Genomic DNA, 24,440 nt, shown 5'->3' with positions numbered 1-24,440 from the left:
ATTTCTTTTCTCACAGTTCTGGAGGCTGGAAGTCTGAGGTCAAAGTGTCAGCAGGGTTGGTTTCTCTTGCGGCCTCCATCCTTGGCTTGTGGACAGCGGCCTTCTCCCTGTCCTCACATGGTCGTCCCGCTGTGTGCGTGTGTGTGTGTGTGTACATGTGTGTGTGCATGCATGTGTGTGTGCCTGCCCCTGGTGACCTTCTGTGTGTCTTAATCTTCTCTTCTTATGAGAACACTAGTCTTATTGATTAAGATCTACCCAAATAGCCTCATTTTACCCTAATTACCTCTTTTAAGACACTGTTTCCAAATACATTCTGAGGAACTGGGAGGGAAGAACTTTTTTATTTGTTTGTTTTTGTTTTTGTGTGCTTTTTGAGACATAGTTTTGCTCCTGTTGCCCAGGCTGGAGTGCAATGGCGTGATCTTGGCTCACTGCAACTTCCGCCTCCCTAGTTCAAGCAATTCTCCTGCCTCAGCCTCCTGAGTAGCTGAAATTTCAGGCATACGCCACCACTCCTGGCTAATGTTGTATTTTAGTAGAGATGGCGTTTATCCATGTTGGTCAGGCCGGTCTCGAACTCCCGACCTCAGGTGATCTGCCCACCTGGGCCTCCCAAAGTGCTGGGATTACAGGCGTGAGCCACCACGCCCGGCTGGGAGGAAATTTAACATATGACTTTTGGGAGTACAAAATTCAGTCCCTAACAACTGCTTTGTGTTCCCAGAACCAAGGGAGGCCCAGGGCAAAGGTGGACAAGGCCCTACTGCTGGCCCCTGGGGAGAAGAAGCAGCCTGCACTCTAGCAGGGATGAGGAAATGACATCTGTCAACCAAAGCCAAACCAGGAGTGGCATGAAGAGCAAAGGGGCGTCTGTAGGGAGAGGGTCTGGTTGCCTGGGAGCTGAGCCTCTTCCTGCAGAAAGATGCCTCTGGGAGGCAGGGAGCGAGTCCAGCTGTTGGCTCTGCGGGGTTCAAGTTCAAGGCCTCTTCAAGACTCTTCTGACTCTTCTGAGGTCTCCCCTCTCTGCAAAGGGTCATGTTCTTGATGTCAAGAGGGTGAGGAGGGAAGAGGCTGTGTCTGTGTCACTCAAGAGTCAAACAATTGCATGAGTCAGAGAGGGGAACTGCAGAGTCACATTTCCCAGGCTTTCATGCTCCCGTCCTGTTGCGGATATTAGGAGACCAGAGAGACTAATGGGCGAAACAGGAGGATTCTATTTAGGTGCACCAGCTTAGTGGATTTGCATTTGAAAACTGAGCAAAGGACAAAGAAAATGGGGTACCTTTTATACACCTAGGATGCCGCAGCAGCAAACAGGTTTACAGAAGCCAGGACAAAGAACAGTTAATATGTATATGTTTTGTGCAAGGGTGCATGGCCCTTGCACTTTGCATTTGAAAAGTAACATTTTGAGAAACACATTTCGCACTTTCTGTTTGCTTTGTGTAAAACAGGAATTTTTAGATGCTTGGGAACTTTGCTAAGAATGTGGGGAGGATAGATAAGAGTTAAATGGTTTGCAGGAAGGCAGTTTAATATTTTGCCTTAAACAGAGCTGGAGAGGTATTATATTAAACAGCACACAACAGAGCAAAATTTATTATATAGCAACTACAAATTATAAGGTTTTGTTTTACTATTGTTGCTATTACATAATTTTCTTCTTCAGTTCCACAGATGTTCCTTCTGAGCCACCTGGAGGGCAGGGTTCTTTACATGAGCAGCTTTGCAAAATGAACACATCCTGGTCCCTCCCTTTCCTCCCCATACATCATATGTCCTTTTCCTTCCAGAGTGCAGGAAATGTAGGTTATTTTGGAAACCAGAGCGTGTTTAGAGGGCTGTATCCTTTCTTCTTGGGTGTGGTTAAGGATCGATCCTTCTAGAACTTTTACATGCATGTGCCAGTCACCAGGGTGTCTTGATCAAAGGCTGGTTCTGGTTCAGCAGGTCTGGGGCTGGAGCTGGAGAATCTGCGTTTCCAGCAGGCTCCCAGGTGGGTAGTGCTGCGGGACAGGAAGTCAGGAGCGCCGGATCCAGGCCCTGCCTCCACCGAGAATGCCCGGACGAGTTGAGGCCACAGCCTCCCTATCTCCAAAGTGGAGGAATGGATGCCATCTACACAATGGTCCCTCTGGCTCTCACATTCTAAGAGACTAACTTGAACTTTGCCAAAAGTGTAGGGCGCTGTGTCCCAAATGACCATGGGACTGGAGGAAGAAATGGGAAGGAAAGAGCGGGTAGAAAACTGCGCAGCTGCAGTGGGAGCAGTTTCCAGTGAATACAGCGTGAGTGGCGCCCCTGGATTTGTGCGATGGTGCGTCCCTGGGTTACCAGGCAAACCTTCTTAGCTCTGTTCCTTCCTTTAGCTCTTGACTCCCTGCAAAAGCTCCTTTCCATGTAGAATACATTGACAACTCTTAGGAAAACTGCTGTGTACTTGAAGGATTCAATATTCCTTTAACATCCTGCTACTGATGGATCCCCGACTCCCTGAGAAGTGCTTTCTCTGCCTCATCAGGAAGCGTGAGGCATAAAGAAGGCCTGGTGCCTGGAAGGGGAAGCGTGGGAGCCCCCATGCAGTCTTTGCATGTGTGCCAAGCTATTTTAGTAACATGAGACCAGAGGCTTGGGTGTGGTGGTCTGAATGCTGCAACATTAGCTCCAAAGGGTCCTGGGAAGCCTGCAGGGCTCAGGGAGGCCAAGGGTGTGGGCTTGGCATGTTGGCACCTGGATGCTTGGGTTCAACCCTCAGCAGCAGGCCTGCGGTCTCCTGAGATTCTGCTGCCAGCCTGCAGATCAACTGTGCCCTGGAACAGACTCTGTGCACGTCCAATTTTAGGAGATGTGGTGGGGACAGGCCCCCTCAGAGAAGAAAACAGGAAAGCAGGCCTTGCTTCCAGGGAGGATGGTTTCCAAAGGAGGGGTCCATCCATCAACCTGTGGGCAGGGACACATAAGAGTTGGAAGGGACCAGAGAGTTCCTCTTTCTGGCTCTTACTGATCCAGAATGCGCATGCTGGGATCGCAGCACGTGTGGAGGGCTATGGAGGGAGAGGAGCCTGGTGGGGCTTTCTCTTTCCATCTGCTGTGGCAGCGGATGGCCACCCAAGGAAGGGGACTGGCTGGAGATTCAGCAGTGCTCCCATGCTCATGGCACCTGCTGGCTGCATTGGTGTCACATGAGGACATGAGGACACCAGGGTGGAAGGGCCATTGTTGCTTAGGTGCAGTTTTCGGGACTCAGCCCCTGCCTCCAGCTGAGATTTGGTTGCTGGTTCCCTGGCAGCTGCCCTGTACTCATTCAAGGAACTGGCAGTTTCTAGGCAGAGACATTGAGATTCACGAGCCTGCTCCCGACATGTGCTAAAGTCCCGGTGCACACAGTCTGCTCTGTCAGGCACGTGTTGGCATGTGTGTGGCAGAGAGCCAGTGACTGCTGAGGAGGCGGCCAAACGCACTCATCCAGAGAGAGGGAAATATGACCCACAGCACAGGATGGCCACTTACCCTTGCCAGCGGCCCTTTTTAGCTTATCTCAGTGGTTTGTAGAAAACAGACACTTAATTCCAGCAGGACTTCATTCCAGCTCAGTCTTGAACTTTGATTTGAGGTTTTCATGCATAAGAAGTTGCAATAGGAATTAAGAGACTAGGGAAGCTATTGCTCTAGGAACAGATCTACCCTGAAAAGTATATATACACACATGCACACGCTTCCCAAGGAACATACCGAGGGACGGAGGGATGGAATGCTTTAGTGCTGACCATCCCTCTGTGCTGAACCGCTGCTGCCTCCCCAGTGGAACCTCCAGTGCTCACGAGCAGAGAGGGCTTATAGGAGTGGCCTGTGGAAATAGTAGCCACACTTTTTTTTCTTTCCTTTTTTTTTTGAGACAGGGTCTCACTCTGTTACCCAGGCTGGAGCATAGTGGTGCAATCATGATGCCTCATTGCAGCTTCAACCTCCTGGGCTCAAATGATCCTCCCACCTCAGCCTCTCCAGTAGCTGAAACCACAGGTGTGTGCCACCATGCCTAGCTAATTTATGTTTATATTTTGTCTATGTTGCTCAGGCTGATCTCCAACTCTTGGATCCAAACAATCCTTTCACTTCAGCCTCCCAATGTTCTGGAGTTAGAGATGTGAGTTGCCATGCCTGGCCATGGCCAGATTATTCTCACATTTTCTTCTCTTCTTCTTTTGGGTGAGAGAGAGATCAGACCTGCTTGGACTCTCTAAGAGTCTCGTAGTCTCTCCCTGAATCACCATTAGCTGAAGGATAAGTAAGCCGTATTTGTGCATTAACCATGTATTTTATCTTATGATCTTATGTGTTCTGATGCCTTGACATCTAGGGCCTTGCTAACCCTGGAAGGACTGCCCCTGATAGGGCTAACCAATTCCTAGTGATAGTAAGTAACTTTCTCTCAAGCCAAAAAAAAAAAAAAGGGTGTGCTTTTCAAATGCAAATTAACCTCTCCAGCCAGAGTCCACTCAAAGAGACCCCAGCATAACCACATAGTGGAAGAAGATTTATGGACAGAAAAATGACAGTAACGTACAGAAAATGGGAGTGAGGTTCAGAAACAGCCGGATTGGTTACAGCTCGGTGTTTGCCTTATTTTACACAATTCGAGCAGTTGGCTCTCTTTGATTGGCCAAAACTCAGTGATTGGCACAAGAGTAGGTTACAGTCTCTTTACATCTCCATTTAGGTTATAGTTTGCTTGGTACAGAGAAACCTTTAGGCTGAACTTAAAATATAAAAGGAGGCAGCGTTAGGCTAAACTTCATTTAATACCAGCCAACTCCAAAGCTGCTCACCTTGCCTCACCCATTCTTTCTGGTCTTGCCTGTAGCCCCCCCACCCCCTTCTGCTTCCTCATCACACCTGGGGCTTCCCATGTGGTTTCCTGTAATAGGACATGCTTCCTTCTCTAGGGAACTGTGAGTAACAAACTACCTTTTTGTTTGTTTGTTTGTTTCTTTTTTTTTTTTTTGAGACAGAATCTCAAAAAAGAGTGCAATGGTGCAATCTCAGCTCACTGCAACCTCCACCTCCTTGGTTCAAACAATTCTCCTGCATCAGCCTCCCGAGTAGCTGGGTTATAGATGTCTGCCACCATGCCTGGCTAATTTTTTGTATATTTAGTAGACACCAGATTTCACTAGGTTGGCCAAGCTGGTCATGAACTCCTAACCTCGTGATCCACCCACCTCAGCCTCCCAAAGTGCTGGGATTACAAACATGAGCCACTGTGCCCAGCCCAAACTACCTTTTCAATGGAAGTTGTCTCCTGATCTATTGGCTTTACCATAGCTTACTTTTTATATTAATATATTATATTTTTAAACAATTTCCATGCATACAGAGAAGCAAAAAGATTCATGCCATTCCTGTGGTCATGATGAAGAAATATAGGCTGAATGCCAAGTAGCTACAAGTGGAATTATGAGAGCTGTGCACAGTGCCCAGGGAATCAGTGTCCAGCTGGGGAGAGGGGGCTGGTGAGGTTGCCCAGATCTTCAGTCCTGTTACAGAGTATTGCCAATGGCTTGGTTGTAGCAGATGGCAAGCTGATCAGAGTTATAAATGACACAAAGCTGGGATTAGCTAATACTACGAAAGCACAATCAGAATGCAAAAGATCTCAACAGGCTGGAGACATGAATGGAAGCTGTATTAGTGTGTTTTCATACTGCTGTAAAGAACTGCCTGAGACTGGATAATTTATAAAGGAAAGAGGTTTAATTGACTCACAGCTCAGAATGGCTGAGGAGGCCTCAGGAAACTTACAATTATGGCAGACGGTGAAGAGGAAGCAAGACAGCTTCTTCACAAGGCAGCAGGAAGGAGAAGTGCTGAACAAGATATAAAAGGAAGACTTGAAGGGTTGGAAATTGGTGCCCATGGGAAACAGGATATGGGTTTGAGAGGTCGGGGAGGTGTTGCTTTCGTGATAAGCCTTATAGAAGTATATGATGATGATGACAATGATGAGATAATGATAATGATTAGAGATGGGGTCTTGGTGGAGTGCAGTGGTGCAGTCATAGCTCATTACAGCCTCGAACTCCTGGGCTCAAGTGATCCTCCTGCCCCAGCCTTCCTAGTAGCTGGGAGTACAGGCACAAGCCACCCCACCCAGCTATGGTTATTTTTTAAATTATTAAAAATACATGCATATCTTTGATAAATATAATATCTAAATTAAACAAAGATAAAATACATGCATATCTTTGATAAATATAATATCTAAATTAAACATCACTTTGCACTAGCCATGATATATGTTATGTTTCAGGAAGGAAGAGAAGGAAAGAAATAAATTATATCACTTTATATTTTGATTCCTTATTCTTTTCTTCCATTTCCTCTTTCCTCTCTCTCCCTCTTCCTTTTTCCATTTATTTGCCTTATTTTTCTCTCTTTTATCTCTATCATTCCTTCTCTTCGTCTTTATTTTTTTCTCATTTTCTCTCTGGCATAGTATGCAGTGGAAATATATTTATTAGTGTTACTTATTATGCTTATTGAATATAATATTTCCTGGTTTTAGTTCTTCCTATTAAAAGCATGCATGGAAGTTCTTTCTGTTCCCCAACCAAAGCAAACTCAACACAAAGTCCATTGCAAGCTACTTTTTATCAAGGTGGAAAAAGTTTTTTTCTAAAGGCCTTCTTTGACCTGGAAGAGGTATCAGAGGTTACTGGGTGCAGGCAGCCACCCAGTGTGGAAAACTCCTACGTAAGACTTCCAGGCAGTCCAGATTACCTAAGCTCTGATTAAGCAGTGCTATCAGTGGGGAATTTCCAGGCATCAGCTGGGGTTCTGCGGTCCAGACAGCTCAGTGGTGTTTGGTGGCATCCGCCTCTCCCTCTAGGATGGTTCAGAGAAAACTGACATCTCTGCATCACAGCCCTTCACGGATCCGAAAACACAGTCACGCCCCCTTGTGTGGTTTCTTCTCTGGGTTAAGCACTGTACTCTGCTGTTAGTCTCTGGACCCTTCACCACCCTAGTCACCCTGGTGGGGTCCTTCTAAGTTTTGACTAAATCTTTCAGAAGTGCCTGGAACTGAACATACTACCCCAACTGTGAGCTCAGTTTTTCTGCTCATCCTGCTTCTACAAACGCAGCTTAAGTTTTGAAATGCAAGTCGAGTATCTGAATCTGAAAATCCAAAATCTGAAATGCTCCAAAATTGGAAACTTTTTGAGTGTCAACATGACACTGAAAAGAAATGCTTATTGCAGCAAGTAAGATTTAGAATTTCAAATTAGGGATGCTAGCTGGAATCTGAAAAAATCTGAAATCCAGGCCAGGCATGGTGGTTCAAGCCTGCAATCCCAGCACTTTGGGAGGCAGAGGTGGGAGGACTGTTTGAGTCCAGGAGTCTGAGACCAGCCTGAGCATCATAGCAACACCCTGTCTCTACAAAAGATAAAATAATTGGCCGGGCTTGGTGTTGCATGCCTGTAGTCTGGGCGAGGTGAGTGGATCACTTGAGCCTGGGAGGTCAAGTCTTCAGGGAACTGTGATCAAGCCTCTGTACTCTAGCCTGGGCAATAGAGTGAAACCCTGTCTCAGAAAAACAGACAAACAAACACTCCGAAATCCAAAACACTTCTGGTCCCAAGCATTTCCGATAAAGGTTACTCAACTGGTAGCTGTTTTCCGCTACTGTTGCTGACATCCATCAACTTCAAAGCCATCTCCAATGTGAGATTCTTTTCCCGTGTGCCCGGAGAAGCCTGGTGTTCCCTATCCTGTATGTGGGAGGTACATTTTCCCAACATGGGTGTCTGTTTTGCCCTTATGCCACTAAATTCCTTCTTACAAGTTTTGGCCCAAAATCTTACCCTGTTTTGAGAAGTTTCTTATGATTCACTTGAATAAACATGTTTGGCTACCAATTACAAATTACCCCTATTAAAATTATATCATCATCTGATTCTCAAATTTTACATCATCTCAGCTCCAAGAGAGATCACTTAAAGGGCATCCTGGGTCATTGAGTCTGACAAAATAAGCAGCCCCAGGTAAGGCTGGCTTTTAGGTCTCTGGGCTGTGAACATGACCCGGAGGAAGCTCATTGACTTTTCTGTCTACAACCCTGGACCAGTGTCAGAAAACCTGGCCTGTCTCATGGAATCCATCATCCCCACAACTCTGGGAAAAGAATTAAAATGAGCCAAGCACGTCGAGACAAAGCAGATGGTTGGGTGGATTCCATGACGGTGCAGGGAACTCCACGAGGCAGAGAACCTTGCTCCCGCTGTCTTGGACTCAGCGCCAGCTGTCAGCAGCTGGACTCTGGAGAGAGAGCCCCATCATCATGATTAATACTCCATTTGTCAGGGGCTCCCAACTCGGAAAAATAACAGCAAGGCTGACATTGGAGAAGTGATGCAGCGTTTTTAAAGTGCCTTTCCCTTATAACTACCTTTGAGATGCATGGTAAGGCTGGGAAATAGTAACCCAATGTTACAGATGGGAAAACTTAGGTTCAGAGAGATTCTGTGACTTGCCCACCTCACAGGGCTGAGGATGGTGGAGATGGGAGTCGAGACCAGGCTTCATGGCTCAGAATCCAGTCTTTGCTCCACAAAGCTTCCCTGAGGTCTACCAACCATGTCACCACACATTCTGTGGTGAGCAGGTCTATGCAAGCCTACTGCCACGTCCTAGGTGGCCACAGGATGAGATGGTGGAGCCCCACACCAACACGTCCTGGCCCAGGGCTTCTATGCCATAGGGAAGGGGTATAACGTGGATTTGCTAAGGGCAGGATTTATGTCAAGGTTGTTTTGACCGAAGGACAGGATTCACGGTAAGTATGTGAAAGTAGAAATCCTAGAGGCTTTCCTGGAACTGGGGTAGATCAGAAGTCAACATGGCAGGTCAGCATCCAGGACGGAGTTGCTTCCACCTCCACACCAACTGGTTGGGGTGGGCTCATGATCGGCTCTGGGCCTGTCACTGGGCTAGATGCTGAAGGACACACAAGGTAGAACACATGGACCCAGCCCTCAATGAGCTCAGAGCAACTGGAGGCCTGTTGCTCAGACCCTTGAGCAGGTGGTCAGCCCCTAGCCCTGGAATTATCTAAGGAAACTGAGGCCCAGTTGGCAGAGGAGGCTCCAGAGGAGAGGCAGAGTCTGAACTGGCCTTGAAGCGTGAGTTGTGCTGGGAGGCCTGGGAGGTGGTGGTGAAGGGCACGCAGTAGCAGGGGCTCAGTAGGTGGGCGTGGGTGTCATGGTGGCAGGGACAGGATGGAAGGGCAAGTGGGCAGGGGCAGCCCCTGGCCTGAAGGAAGGCGCTCAGACCACTCGCATCTATAGGGCTGAGCTGCAGGATGGGAGACGGTGGCAAATGGGACACGGCCCCTTCCTCAGTGCGGTCTTCCTGTCCTCTCAGGACCGATGGCTCCTCCTCACACTTCAATAGTGGAGGCGCCTTTCACTGTGTGGCACTTGGAGCAGTAAGCCTTAACATTTCTCTAAAATTATTTTCAATAATTAAGAAAGTAATCTCTACTCCCAATTTTAGCCCAGAATTTCCCTCCGTGCCGGCTGTGGAACACTAGACTTATTGTCTGTGCTCAAGTGGAAATGGAGAAACCTTGACACTGCACCCGCCTCTTGGAGGATTACCCGGCTCAAGAGCACCTTAAAGGCTCTGATAAGTCCTGCAGTAAAGGCATGCTTTTGGCTTTCATCAGAGAATCCTTTCTGAAGAGACTCCTAGGGACATCTCCTGAGGGTTCTCAGTGGCCTTTCAGCCACTGTCTTATCCCACTCTCTGTTCTGTGATATGGAGTTATTATCGTGATGTCCCATGACGACATGAAGACCAAGAAGTTTAGTGATTTGCCCAATGACGTGCATCTAGGAATGGTCAGATTTAAGTCCAAGACTTGACGCTATGAGTCTAGGGATTTACCCCTAATGCAGCTTTTTGTGACAGTGGCGTCTGTTGCTAACTTGCCTGCTTTCCTAGCTAAGCATATAAATTAGTGTGCTGAGGATAAATAATCTCTGAATTATCTTTTCATGAGGTTACTGTGTTTTTACTTTCCTTTATTTTATTGTATTTGGGCTCTGGGGTACGTGTGCACGTCCTGCATCCTGCAGGATTGCTGCATAGGTACGTACATGCCATGGTGGTTTGCTGTCTCCATCCACCCCTCCCCCCTCACCTACATCAGGCATTTCTCCCGGCATTAACCCTTCCCATCCTCCCCGCCACCCGTCCCGCTGTCCCTCCCCTCCCCTCCCCTCCACCCTGCCACCCAGCCCAGTGAATGTTGCTCTCTTCCCTGTGCCCAAGTGTTCTAATTGTTTATCACCCGCCTATGAGTGAAAACATGCAGTGTTTGGTTTTCTGTTCTTGTGTCAGTTTGCTAAGAATGATGGTTTCTAGATTCATCCATGTCTCTACAAAGGACAGGAACTCGTTGATTTTTATGGCTGCATAGTATTCCATGGTGTATATGTGTCACATTTTCTTCGTCCAGTCAATCATCAATGGGCATTTGGGTTGGTTCCAGGTCTTTGCTATCGTAGACACCTCCGCAATGAACATACGTTCACATGTGTCTTTATGATAGAACGATTTATAATCCTTTTGGATATATACCCAGTAATGAGATTGCTGGGTCAAATGAAATTTCTATTTCTAGGTCCTTGAGGAATCGCCACACAGTTTTCCACAATGGTTGAACTAGTTTATACTCCCACCAACAGTGTAAAAGTGTTCCTAATTCTCCACATCCTCTCCAGCATCTGTCGTCTCCAGATTTTTTAATGATCGCTATTCTAACTGGCGTGAGATGGTATCTCAATGTGGTTTTGATTTGCATTTCTCTAATGACTATTTTTTTCTAATTAATAAAGTACTCATAATTTTGAGGGGGAATACAGAAAATTATAGAGGAGGAAATCCAAATAAAAATGTTAAAAGCTGGGCTGCTTTCTGACTTGGAGGCCACCATTCTCAGCTCTGTGTCTCCTTCCTGAGATTTAGCTACTGCTGGCTTGGGGTAGGGACCTCGTGGCTCAGGGCGGTTGATGGATTTCAGTTTAGACCAGATGGATGCTTTGAGATAAACAATAAGATGACAGATCAGAAAACATGTATGTCATTGATTGAATACAATTTTACAAACACTAAATTCTTATTTCATGTGTACCATCATTTTTACCAAAATGAACTTTTCTAAACAAGATCATGTGTATTGTACAATTAAATGTTACTTTTTAAAAATGATAAATACAAATTCTGAGTTTTGAAAGAGTACATACTATTTTTTTTTTTTTTTTGAAACAGAATCTCACTCTATTGCCCAGGCTGGAGTGCGGAAGTGTAATCTCAGCTCACTGCAACCTCCGCTTCCTGGGTTCAAGTGATTCTCCTGCCTCAGCCTCCCCAGTAGCTGGGATTACAGGCGTGAGCCACCATGCCCAGCTAATTTTTGTATTTTTGATAGAGTCAGGGTTTCACCATGTTGGCCACGGCTGGTCTCCAACTCCTGGCCTCAAGTGATCCACCTGCTTTGGCCTCCCAAAGTGCTGGGATTACAGGCGTGAGCCACCGTGCCCAGCTGATTACATACTTTTCACTAAGATATTTCTACAAAGCTGAACAACAATAAAAGATAAACACTGTTTTGTAAACAATGGACAAAAATTGCTTTTGAAAAACATTTATGTTTCATGTAAACTGAGGTAAAAACTAACCAAAAAGAATCTGCTGAAAGTAAACATTTTAAAGAGTATATTTTTGTAGAGTAGTCCACAGATAAAGAAATAGCAAGGTCCCTGGAGTAGTCGAATTCAAAAAGACAGAAAGGAGAATGAGCGTTCCTGGGGCTGGAGCAGAGTTGCAGGTTTGCAAGATGAAAAGAGTTCCGGAGATTGGTTGAACACCAATGCAAATGTATTTAACACTACTGAACTGTGTATTTAAAAACAGTTAGAGCTGGCATGGTGGCTCATGTCTGTGATTCCAGCACTTTGGGAGGCTGAGGCAGGTGGGTCATTTGAGTTTGAGACCAGCCTGGCCAACATGGTGAAATCCCCATCTCTACTAAAAATATAAAAATTATTAGCCTAGCGTGGTGGCACACCCCTGTAATCCCAGCTACTCGGGGGGCTGAGGCAGGAGAATTGCTTAAGCCCGGGAGGCGGAGGTTACAGTGAGCTGAGATCACGCTACTGCACTCCAGCCTGGATGGCAGAGTGAGACTCTTGTCTCAATGAATGAATGAATGAATGAATGAATGAATGGTGCTGCTGTGAATATCGTGTGCGTGTCTTCTGGGGAACATAGGGATGCCATTCTCTTGGGCATGTACCTGGGCATGGCATCGCTGGGGCCTAGAGTGGCCCTGTGTTCTGCTTTGGTGGACATTACCGAAGAGTTTCCCATGGTGGTTGTATCAGCTGACATCCAGCAGGGGATGAAACCACAGTTACTCTTGTCCTCGTCAGTGTCAGCGATGTTTGTTTCATTTTCCCTCCTCTGGTGTGTTGTAGAGGCGCCATACTGTGGTTTTAATTTGCATTTTCCTGATGATTCATGAAGTTGAGCACCTTTAGTTATTTAATTAGGTCTGATTGTTGATTTGAACCCTGGGCCCGTTGCACCAGCAGGTCCTACCCTATGACTTCGAGTTGGCTGTTTCATCTGCCTGGAGTGGTTCCCCCAGATGTTTGCACAACTAACTTCTTTGCTTCCTTTCCATCTTTTCTCAAATGTCACCTTCTTCATGCTGCTGAGCCTAACGATCCTATTTTTAAAATGCTACCCATAGGCCAGGCACAGTGGCTCATGCCTGCATTCCCAGCCCTTTTTACGCCATCCCGAATGCATTCATGACGCAAATATCCCCCAAAGGGCCCACCTCCCAACACTGTTGCAATGGAGATTAAGTTGCCAATGCGTGAATTTTCTGTGACACATTCAGACCATAGCACTAACTACCACATTTCTTGCTAATATGCACATCTCTGTAGGAAAGATCTTTGGACATCACTTTTTTTTTTTTTTTTTTTTTTAAGATAGGGTCTTGTTCTGTCACCCAGTCTGAAGCAACCTCAAACTTCTGGGCTCAATTGATCCTCCCGTCTCAGCCTCGCAAGTACCTGGGACTACAGCTGTGTGTCACCATGCCCAGCTATTGTTTGTATTTTTTGGTAGGGCCAGGGTTTTGTAATGTTACCCAGGCTGGTTGGACATCACATTTTGAGTACATTTCTGGCTGTTTTAAAGATTATATTCCTAAGAATGTTAGAATAGCAAGGTCCCTGGGGTAGTCAAATTCGAAGAGACAGAAACGACAGGGGAGGGGAGTTGATGGGGGAAAAAATGTTTGTTTCCCGTGAGACACAGTGGTACAGGGAAGGGGTTAAGGGCATAGACCCTAGAGTCACATTGCCTAGGGTTGAAGCCTAGCTCTGACAGTCACTTCCTCTCTGTCTCTGTAAATGAGCATAATAGCAGTACCTGCCTGACTGGGTTGTTGAATAGGTTCAATGAGCTAATATATAAGAAACACGTGGTATATGCTATAAAGTGTTTTCTTCTCCTTCTCCTCCTCCTCCTTCTGTCCCAGTGTCATTATGATAATGATACAATTCTAGTTTGTTCTTTCTGTAAAATGGAGCTGGATGTTGGGGCTGCTTCCCAGGCAGTCAGGCGGGAAGTCACTGAGAACGAGGAAGGCGCTTCTGACTCAGCTGTGGGCGGGCAGCTGCAGTGGGACAGCTGAGTCTCAGCAACACTTCACATGTACAGAGCCTGACCCTGGAGTCTTGAGGCTGAACTTTTCACCAGCAAGCAGGAATGCATTCATGAATGTTACCTTCTGAGCACTGTCCTCCGGAGGCCACCCTGGCCTGGACGATTATGGGGATTTCTCTGATGCCCCTGATACTACCACCTCAATCTGAATTTAGCAGCTCCCTTCACATCTGGTTAGATCTCCTTTTTCTTTATTTTTTATTTTTTTTATAGATGGTAGGGGGTCTCACTATGTTGCCCAGGCTGGTCTTGAACTTGTGGGTAGGCTCAAGTGATCCTTCCACCTCAGCCTCCTACAGTGCTGGGATCACAGGTGTGAGTCACTGCACCTGGCCTAGATCTCCTTCAAACGTAAACAATCATGCTTAGGTTTAGGGTTATCGGTGCCTGGGTCCCCGTCCCATACTGAATTGCAGTCCCCCTATGGGGAGCCAGCTAGCCTTCATGCTGCATCCTGCAGTCCCCGTACAGTGTTAATGAGTCAGAAACGCTGGTTTTGCTGCTGAGTTCCGTGGAACCCCCTGGCATTTTGCCGACTACCCCCGATGTGGCCAATCCGTGTCCTTTGGGGATGACTGTGACTCCGGGAAAATATGTAAAGAACTCTGTGCCACGTTTGGTGAATGAATTGAGCCATGCCAATTCTGTCCTATAAATAAATGTGCAAGACTGGTATTGTTGTGTGGCTCATAGCCAGGTCTAGCCGCCACTCCCCCAGAAGGTTTCCAAAAAGTATTTTGAGCAGGGCCTTTAGAACAGGCCGTGGAGTCCGAAGGCCAAGGCTGACCGCTCTGCTCTGGGGCGGGCGGGCGTTCCCACATGGGGCTGTAATGCCACTATTGGCCACAGGAGGGGGGCCGTATTCCAGACCCCACTGCGGAAGCCTCCGCAACTGCTCCAAGAACTTTATTTTATACAGACTGGCGGTGAGAGCAGCTGCAATTCGCATCTCAGGCAGTACCTGGAGGAGCTTGCCGCTGCCTCCCCAGAACATCTTCTGATCGCTGCCCAGGGCCAGGCACCAAGGACAGGGACTTCCAGGAGCAGACCCCCCCATTCGGGGTCCCCCAGGCGCAGACCCCCACTCCGCCACAGGTTGCATCTTGACCTGATCCTCCTGCAGAAGTGGCCCCTGTAGTCCTGCTCTGAGACTCGTCCCTGGGCACCCCTGCAGCCCCTTTCTATGACTCCATCTGGATTTGGCTGGCTGTGGGGACGCGGTCGGAGGGGCGGCCTGGGTCTCAACGTGGTGGCAGCCAGCTCTCCGGCCACCATGGCGAATGCCGGGATCTGAGGGGACAAGGCTCCACAGCCTCAGCCAGGGGCACTCAGGTGAGTCTTGGTACTAACTTTGTCCCCTCTCCTGGGTATGCTGTCTCAAAGGCAGCTGGAGGAGAGTGGAATGAGCTAAATGGAGCGGAGTACAGAGTTTGGGAAACTTCAGGACTCAGAGCTTGGAGGTGCCTGCTCCAGGTGGGAAGATCCCCGCTGGCTGGGCCCACAGATATCCACTGGGCCCTTGTCCAGCTGCTTGGACTGGAGAGTGTGAGCCTGCACTTGCGGTGCCAGAGGGAAGCTATTGCCTTGGTGACAACCCAGCCTGACTCATGTCACAGCCCAAGAGCCTACTCAGGGTGCAGATAGCTCAGGTGATGGCTCCCCTCCATGGGTTCGTGTGTGTGCGTGGGTGTGTGCATGTGTGTGCCTGTGCATATGTGTGCATGTGTGGGTGTGTGCATGTGCCTGTGCATGTGTGTGTGCACGTGTGGGTTTGTGCATGTGTGTGCCTGCACGTGAGGGTGTGCGCATGTGTGTGCATGTGCCTGTGCATGTGTGTGTGCATGTGTGGGTGTGTGGATGTGTGTGCATGTGCATGTGCATGTGTGTACATGTGCACCGGTGGGTGCGTGCATGTGTGCATGTGCCTGTGCATGTGTGTGCATGTGTAGGTATGTGTGTGCGCGCATGTGCGTGTGCATGTGTGTACGTGTCATGTGTGGGTGTGTGCATGTGCCTGTGCATGTGTGGGTGTGCATGTGTGAGTATGTGGGTGGGTGTGCATGTGTGCATGTGTGTATGTGTGCATGTGTGGGTGTGTGCATGTGTGTGCATGGGCATGTGCCAAAGTGGTTATATGCCAGGAGAGGTTATTTCTAAAGCATCTGTCCCTGTCCAACTTTGGGTTATGATTTCGTGTAACTAAGCACACTTAAAGGAGGAAAACATTTTAAACCTCCTTAGCGATTCTCTCTCTGGAGAGGGGCCACACTCAATGTGATTTTTTCCTTGATGTTGAGAAGTTTCAAGTGAGGCAATCCAAAGAAAAGCCGTAAACCCTGCAAAGTTAGATGCTGGTACCCATAGAAACTGACTTGGGAGCAGCAAGTGAGGCTCGTGCTACCTACTTAGAGGAAGAATTAATTGGGTCCTTCTGATGTCCAGAGAAGGATTGGAGAGCCAGGGTCCAGATTTCAGCCCTAGAGTGCATTTGCGATTGCCTTTTGCAAAGGGAACTTCAAAGAGCTTTGTTTCCGGGACTGGTTAGATAGGAAGGAGGCCCTGGGAACCTGGACGCCTCCCTACCTGGCTGCCTGGCAGGTTCAGAAGATGCTGGGGGCTGCTTATTCTAATCAGGCTCTGCCACCAGCTCCCCTGAGTGACCTTCTTTGTAAAGCCATGCCACATGTATTATCTCATGGGAGGCTCACAGTGACCCTGAGTGACCAGCAGATACTGACCTTCCCATCTTAGAGGTGATGCACCTGAGGCCGAATGAGGTCAGCTGACTGAGCCAAGTTCCCCAAGAAACCAGTAAGCAGGGGAGCTAGGTTGGGAGCCCTTGGCCTCTGTGCTCCCCGCATTCCTGCAGAGAGCCAGTGCTGCAGGGCACGGAGGGCTGAGGGCTTTTCCAGCTCGAAAATGCAGAATCTAGAGGCAGATCCCTGGCCCTGAACCCGCCCTTCTAATTGCCTGGAAGTAAGTCATGACTGCCAAGAGGTTAGTGGAGAGGGCGCTCCCCACCCACCCGCGTTAGAGCAAGGCTTCCTCTTTCAGTTGCAAGTTGAGGTCCAGGCTCTTCGGGCTTCACCTGCAGGTCACCGTGGCTTCCACATCTTGCCCATGTGCTCCAAGCTCTCAGAGCCCTGCCTCAGTCCCAGGAGCCCCACCTGCTGGAGTACACTGGCTCTTCGAGGTGGGATTCTCTTCCCTGCCTGATCTGGGACCTAGAAAGTGGCCACCAAAAGGCGCTGACATGCAATTCCCAGACAAAGCAACCCTGCAGCTGAGCCGGCGCCCTGGGTGGGAAACCCATGCCCGGGGCCTCTTCCTGCTGTGATATCCGTTCCTTCTTGCCTCTTTGGTCTGGGTTGGTTTATCTTTAAAATGGTTGTGATGGAATGCAAATGCCACCAGCCTGCCCCCATCACAGTGCTCCTGGGAGGATCATCCCACATGGCAAATGGGCTGTACCCCGTGGGGCATGTGCAGGTGCCAGGGATTGCCCTGCCATCCCCGCACTTGCCATCAGTTTCGTCTTCTAGAGCACAGACTTGGTCCAAAGGCAGTAAGACCCGTGATCTGAGGGTCCCAAAACCTGCCTCTTCCCCAGGAAAGAAAAACAGCCCCCAAGAAAACCTGGGCAGAACCAACATGCGTAGGTTTCATTCCAAGTAACAAACGTGAGCAGAGCTGGCTGAGCTTTTCCAAGCCCTGTGCACTCACATCTGGCCCCGCTCGGCCCCAGCCCCTCTCCCCAGCAGCTTTCCTGGGCTCCTGCTCCGAGGCTGAAATGCAGGGAGGAGGAAGGAGACCGCCGCCCTTCAGACACATTCTGGCTAACAAGTGTGAATCCCAGCCCCATCCCAGGAGCTGATGAGAAGAGGAGGAAGGTGGAAATGGCAGTGGGGCCTCTCACCTCACTGCCTAGGCTCAGCATGGTGGCAGCGCCCTGTCCAGCTCTGTGTGACCTCTGGGCAGCAGAGGCTGTTGCCTTTGGCAGAGGGAGGGTTATTGCAGGCAGAAGAGACATGGACCTCCTGCTCCACAGCCCCCCAGGAGTGAAGCCAGAGGGAGGGGTGCTGTACACAGTGCTCGTGAAACGAGGGAGGGTCCCTTGCAGCGGAGCAGTGCTGGAGCTGCTTGGAGCCCCACCTAGAGGCCTCCCCTGGGTGGAGGACTTGGGGGGAGAGCCAGGATTCGGCGCCCGGAGAACTGGACACCACTGCAGCAATGGGAAGCCAGAGTGGGTGGTGTCCAGGGCAGGGAGGAGAGATCCTGGCAGAGCTGCCGACCACCCCCTGTTCCATCCCTCCCATAGCCTGGTGGAGAGGCCCGCAGAGACTGGGAGCCCCATGGCTGTGCATGTGTGTGCCCGTTGTGGGGGATGTAGAGAAGGGCTAAGAGCAGAGGCCTCCAGCCGTCCTGGGTCATTGGAAGGACATGTATACAGTGACTGGTCAGTTCTGACCAGAACCTCTCAGCCCTAATGTCAGAGGTGTCTGGAGACCAAACTCAAGTCATGAAAATAGGGGGTTCAGCTGGGCACAGTGGCTCACACCTATAATCCCAGTACTTTGGGAGGCCGAGGCCAGTAGATCACTTTAGTCTAGGAGTTTCAGACAAGCCTGGGCAACATGGTGAAAACTCATCTCTGCAAAAAATTAGCAGGATGTGGTGGTATGTGCCTGTAATCCCAGCTACTCTCTGGAGGCTGAGTTGGGAGGATCACTTGAACCCGGGAGGTGGAGGTTGTGGTAAGCCGAGATTGCACCACTGCCATCCAGCTTGGGTGACAGAGTGAGACCCTGTCTCAAAAAAAAAAAAAAAGAAAGAAAGAGAAAATCCAGGGTTCGTGTTCTGCTCTGCTGCACAGCAACCCGGCCAGCCTCCTTCCCTGATTATGTCTATTTTTGAAAGTTGCCACGCCTCCTTGCCCACCCTCCCTCTGAAGAGGAACTGATTGACTGATCTCTCAATCAACAGGCATTGTCCCCCCTCTGCCACCTGCCAGCCCCTGCATGCTCTCCTCCCAGGCTCCTCTGGGTTGAAGGGTTGAGTTTGCTCCATTGCATCTGAGGATGGCCTGGGACCCATCCTCATGGGGCTTTTATCTTCCAAAGGATTTATTATTTAAACAAACAATGGCTATTTTTTGGTTTAAAGTCCAGATAACTAAAGAGCATCAGCAACAAAGGTCTAGATAAACTTATGGCTGGAACCTTGAGAAGGTAGAGAATAATTTATAAAGTCACTGAGCATGTTTGTGACAAAAACAGTATCAAATAATTGATGTAAATACTTCGTAATTTGACTTAAAAAAAAACAGATTCTTCTCATTACATAAGGAATGCAAATGCGTCATAGAAAACCCAGAAAATCTGAAAGCAAAAAGAAATATGAAATCCCCACAATCGCTTCCAGCCACGGTCCAGTAATATGTTTCTCACCCGGAGCCATCATAGCGTCTGACAGCCACACACACCTTATGTGTACATCTTTTACAAAATGGGATTATGTTGTACACGTTGTGTAAACAGGCTGTTTCCTTTCAAAGAGCATAGGATTCTCTTAAGTCAATATATGTTCCTGGAACACTATGGTGTAGACCCAGAGACCCAGTGAGTCAGCTCAGGGGGCCGTACAGACAGGATCCCTCCCCTGGCCAAAAGCTGCCCGGATGCTTAGTGTGTGGGGGTCCCCACAGAGGCTCCCTGCTCTTCCGGCCCCACCTCGGTAGACAGATCCCTGCTGTGGTCCCACTGAGCTGTGCTCCTTCCGACATGCCAGTGTCGTTGGATTTGAGAGCAGTCCTGGTCCTTGCAGCTGTGTTTGCAGGTGGTCTCTGTACCCCTCTGAAAGGCGCCTTCGTGTCTAGTTTCCTTCCTTCATTTCCAACACAGAACAGAAGCTCAAGTCTCTCCGGCATGCCCAGGGCTTCCAAGGGCTCAGAACCTGCTCGCAGGTCACCTTTTGGGTCAGCTGGGTTACCTCCTCCTGGCCCCACCCAGTGTGACCCACGGTGGGCCCAGCTCAGGACTCCAGCCCCGCTGAGAGTTGTTGAAAGGAAAGGTTACATCCCACCATCAGAAAAGTCCAAGGGTCTTGGTCTTCCGAAGCCCTGAGGAAGCTGGCGGTGGGGGCATCAGGGCTCCAAGGATGTGGAAGATGGCACCTGGGTCCTGGTGATGAGCAGAGGGTCCCGGCATTCAGGCTCAGAACCAGGAGTGGGCGTCTTGTTCTATCCATTTGCCTCTGTTTCCACCTACAGTTGATTCTCTGTCTCTCTCCCTGCGTCCGTCCTCCCTCTCCTCCCCTCTTGCCGTCTCTGCAGCTGTTGCAGGGTGCGATGGAGAACAAAGCCATGTACCTGCACACCGTCAGCGACTGCGACGCCAGCTCCATCTGCGAGGATTCCTTTGATGGCAGGAGCCTGTCCAAACTGAACCTGTGTGAGGATGGTGAGTGCAGCTGGCTCAGTTCTGGGGCACGAGATCTGGCCTGGGGGTGGAGAAGGAGCCCTACCCCACACCCAACCTCGACATTGCCTGTGAGTGCTGGTGACCTCCCCATTTAATAGAGCATCTATTGATCTTGGTGCTTTAAAAGGTCTTTTCCACTGAGTTTTCTCATTCATTCATCTCAACAAACCTGTCAGCAAGATGAGTACTCATTTAACAGATGGACAGATCGCACAGCTTATCAGTCCTAGGGGGTCCAGCACCAGCCTCCTCACTCTGAGAGAGAGACTGTGGTCAGGCAAGGGCTCTGAGCCAATCACGAAGACCCTCTCAGGTGAGGAGAGGGGCCTCCCACCCACTTTCTGAAGCATTTGTGAGGGGCAAACACAGCCCCCCAAGGTGCTCATCCTGCCCCTGGGTGCAAGGCCCTGGTCTTGCCACAGAAAGGGGACCCCACACCAGTGACCCCGAAGGCCCTGCATCTCAGGGGTTGCTTATTTGCCAAAACCCTGGAGATCCCAGTGATGCAGTTTCTTTTGGAGGAGCCCAGCATGCTTTTCCACCAGCCTGGCTCCTGTGCACCCAGCCAGTGCCTGATAAACCCTTGCTGCACGAACAAGTACACTCCTCACTGCAGCGCATGCCCGGAGAGGAGAACTCACCCCCATGTCAGAGAGAAATAGAATGAAACTTACCGAAGAGCCTTCAAAGAGTTCCCACCAAGGAGAGACAGACCTTTTCCCTCTCTCATTTTGCTCCACTCTGCCAACTGCCTCTTAAAATTACTCAAGAGCAATGACTCCACTCCTCTCTTCCGCCAGTCCTGCATTCCTCCCACCTGGTGCTGAGTGTAGGGAAAGAATCGCGGTGGCTGAGAGAGGCAGAGAGCAGGGAGGGTCTCCGCAGGCAGAGGAGACAGGAGATCTGGGCTTCCGACCTGTGCAGCTGCTCACCCCACCCTAGGATCTTCCACCAGGGTGGCTCTTCCTCCAGATTCCAATCAACAAGCGTATTCTGAGGATCCACGGGGCATCAGGCCAGGGTGGGCCGCCAGCGGTGCTCCAAAGAGAAGCCAGTATTTGCCCTCAAAGAGCTTATGATCCCAGTAGAAGGGGCTGGCATGGGAACAGTTACCTCAAATATGAAGTAGGCCAAAATGTGCGTGAGTAATGAAGTCAAGCGGGCAGAGGGCTTTCTGGAAAAGGGCTGGAAGACTGAATAAGATTGTCTAAGAGGAGAGATGGGGAAGGTATTCCTAGCTGTGTGACACTAAGCTGTGTTACGGTTTCTGGAAGGCTCATGCCACTCGGGCAGAGGAGAAGGCCTGGGGTGCTGGCCCCACGCAGAGCCCCCATCACTCCATCGGCAAAGGGGAAGGTGGCGTCCGTATCCACTGGCACATCAGCAAAGAGACTTGGTTTGGCTGGAAAGACTGGGTACAGCACAGTGGGGTGATTAGAGAGGACCATCAGGGCCAGCCTGGGGGGCCACAGGGGTGGGATGTCCCTGGGGCCACCATACCCGCCTCCCACTTCCTCATCTTACTCTCCCTTTTTCTGAACCCCATTTTTTTTTTTTTAAAGAAAGCTCATTTGAACCAGAGAACTGAAACGGAACAGCAGCCCTGGCCACTGCACCTTCTGGGCCCCTCTGCTGTGGGGACTCCATCAGAGGACACTTTGAGAGCCACGCTAGCTATGTCCTGTCCCAGGGTTCCCTGATGCCAGGTCCCAGGGCAGAGCAGACAGCAGAGGTTGAGAGGTGTGGAATCCAGGCTGACCCGCCCCTCCTGGGCTTGTGACCCTCTGTGGGCCTCCGTGTACTCATCTGCCAATTGGGGATGTAGGCAGGTATCTCTGAGGTCCTATCTGGTTCTAAAATTCTGTGTGTAAAATCAGACCTGGCCATTGCATTAGGGGTGTGGCCCTTTTCAACCCCAAGTCAGAATATGATGCTATGCTGGGCAAAGCATGGCTGTGGCTCTGCTTCAGTGGGAGTGAAAACTTGGGTGCTGACAGTTTTCCCCAGGAGGTCCCGTGCCTCTCCCCTCTGCGCTGCCCCAGGCTTGGCAGGGAACCTCTGGCTCACTCACCTGAGGCTTCTGCCCTTAGAAGGGAGCTCCCCTGACATCCCGCAGCGTGCATCACTGCCCCGTCCCGCTTGGTTCATGCTCTCACCTCCCCCAGGACTTTGCTCAGCTCCCACCTTCTCTGAGGCCTGAGTTTCCATGCCCCTTTTCCTGACTCTTTTTCCTTTCTTCCGTGGTCTGACTTCCTCCCGACACTGTAGTCTTCTTATTTACATGTATCATTCATTATCCGTTCCCCACGGCAAGAATATAGGCTGGACCATAGCAGGCATCTCCGTTTTGTTTATTGATGTCTCCCAAGCCCAGCATGCAGTAGGTGCTCACTAGGCATTTTTTGAATGAATGGATGGATGGACAGATGGATGAATAGATGGATAGATGAATGGATGGATGGATGAATGGATGGATGAATAGATGAATGGATGGATGAGTGAATGGATGAATGAGTAGATGGATGGATGAATGGATGGATGAATAGATGAATGGATGGATGGATGAATGAATGGATGGATGGATGAATAGATGGATGGATGAATGGATGGATGAATAGATGAATGGATGGATGAGTGAATGGATGGACGAGTGAATGGATGAATGAGTAGATGGATGGATGAATAGATGAATGGATGGATGGATGAATAGATGAATGGATAGATGGATGAATGAATGGATGGATGGATGAACAGAGGGATCCTTGAAGTCTAAATGTGGCAAAGCATACACCTTCTACACCTGATTGCCAACTTCTCTGGGTCTGTCTTCATTCCTGGCTGCCAGGTTGGGGGCTGGAACCCAGGTAGAGTAGAGTGTTGCGATGAAGCCAGTGACATCAGAGTTGTGTGCTTCCAATTTGATTTTTCCCCCTTTTCCTTTCATTTCTGAGAGGAAAACAATGAGCTTGACTTGGGGAAATTCAAGCCAGATTTGATCTGTTTCTGAAGGGTTTTGTTGTTTCTTTGATCCTCATCTTTGCAGAGTGAAATGGGAGAGGAAGAGGAAAGGATGGGGCTGGGCAGAAAGGAGAGGAGCAGGGGAAGAGATGGGAAAGGAAGGGAGAGCCAGCACCGCTGAAACCAGTCAGGGCTGCCCTTCAGCCTTTATTTAGTACATGAAGACGGTGAAGTGTGAGGCCCAGGACAAGCTCCAAGTCCCTTATGGGACTTCCTCCTTCAATGGAGGGCAAGTGGTGGGAGGAGGGGTGGAGGGACGGCACTTCTGGTTGGAGCTGCCTGTGGGGATAGTGGGATCAGGGGAGGCAAAGTCACGAACTTACAGCCCCGACATGAATGTAAGACACAGCCTTCCCTGCCAGTGGGACCTGCTGAGCCTGGTCTGGTCCTGGCAGGCTCCCCGCTGTTCCTGCTGCATGTGATGAGCTGCCCCCTCTCGTGGCCCGTGTGCTATGGCGTGCAAGTCTCATCGTCACTGAGACCCTCGAGGTCAGGACGGTGTTTTGCTCCTCTTGGAATTCTCTCGGGACCTTGTAGGTGGCAGGTGTCCAGGAAGTCTTTGTGATCGTTGCTAAATGATGTGCTCAGTCCACTCAAGTCGTCAGTGGTGGAGCTGGAACCCGACTGAGTCTCTGTACCTGGGATGCAGGCTCCTTCCCAGGATGGGGATTCCACGGGGTTGGGCTGAGGGCGCTAAGGAGTGACTCCCCTCACCTCTGGATTTGGAACCAACTGGGAAATAGACAAGGAGGCACGTGGGAATCCAAGTGCCAAATCTGCCTTAAACCTGGAAAAGCTCAGTTCACGATGTGGCTCCTGGCATCCCCAACAGACACTCACCCAGCCGGCAAGTGTGAGTGCCCCTGTCCAGGGACCAGCCTTCACCTGGTTCACCCACGCATGCCCTCCTCCCACCCACCCGAGAAACAGGGACAAGAAATGGCAGGTGACAGGCGGCTCACCCATTGGACGAGGTGGCACTTCCTGGAGGTGGAGGTGCTGGTCCCTCTTTCATGGGCTTGGGCAGGTGGTCGGTCCAGAGATAAAAGGCACTCCCTGCAGCCACCACCAGAGGCCAGGGGAGGAAAAGAAAGAGAGGAGGTGAGGGGACACCCCCGGAGTATGGGCTGG

At 49.7% G+C, this 24,440-nt stretch overlaps 2 protein-coding genes across 3 annotated transcripts in view; both read left to right on the top strand.

Moving 5' to 3' along the window:
* NUGGC (nuclear GTPase, germinal center associated) overlaps positions 1-10,261 on the top strand; it is a 99,937-nt gene extending 89,676 nt beyond the window's left edge. Inside the window, exon 20 of the mRNA XM_021665160.2 lies at positions 9,559-10,261. Coding sequence (XP_021520835.2) covers positions 9,559-9,635 — 77 coding nt within the window. The 3' untranslated portion in view covers positions 9,636-10,261. The remainder of the gene's footprint in view (positions 1-9,558) is intronic.
* A 4,464-nt stretch (positions 10,262-14,725) lies between these two features.
* Positions 14,726-24,440, top strand: part of SCARA5 (scavenger receptor class A member 5) — a 130,078-nt gene continuing 120,363 nt past the window's right edge. For both annotated transcript variants that reach the window (XR_010339615.1, XM_012435243.2), the window contains exons 1-2: positions 14,726-15,144; positions 20,144-20,270. Coding sequence is in view for 1 of the 2 variants with exons in the window: in XM_012435243.2 (XP_012290666.2) it covers positions 20,159-20,270 (112 nt within the window). In the remaining variant the exon portion in view is untranslated. The remainder of the gene's footprint in view (positions 15,145-20,143; positions 20,271-24,440) is intronic.

The sequence above is a fragment of the Aotus nancymaae genome, unplaced genomic scaffold (assembly GCF_030222135.1).
Source record: "Aotus nancymaae isolate 86718 unplaced genomic scaffold, 86718_ANA_hifiasm-v0.15.2.pri h1tg000079l, whole genome shotgun sequence".
Classification (NCBI taxonomy): Eukaryota; Metazoa; Chordata; class Mammalia; order Primates; family Aotidae; genus Aotus; species Aotus nancymaae.
Note: the sequence above shows the minus strand (reverse complement) of the source record. Positions and strands in the feature narration are given on the sequence as shown.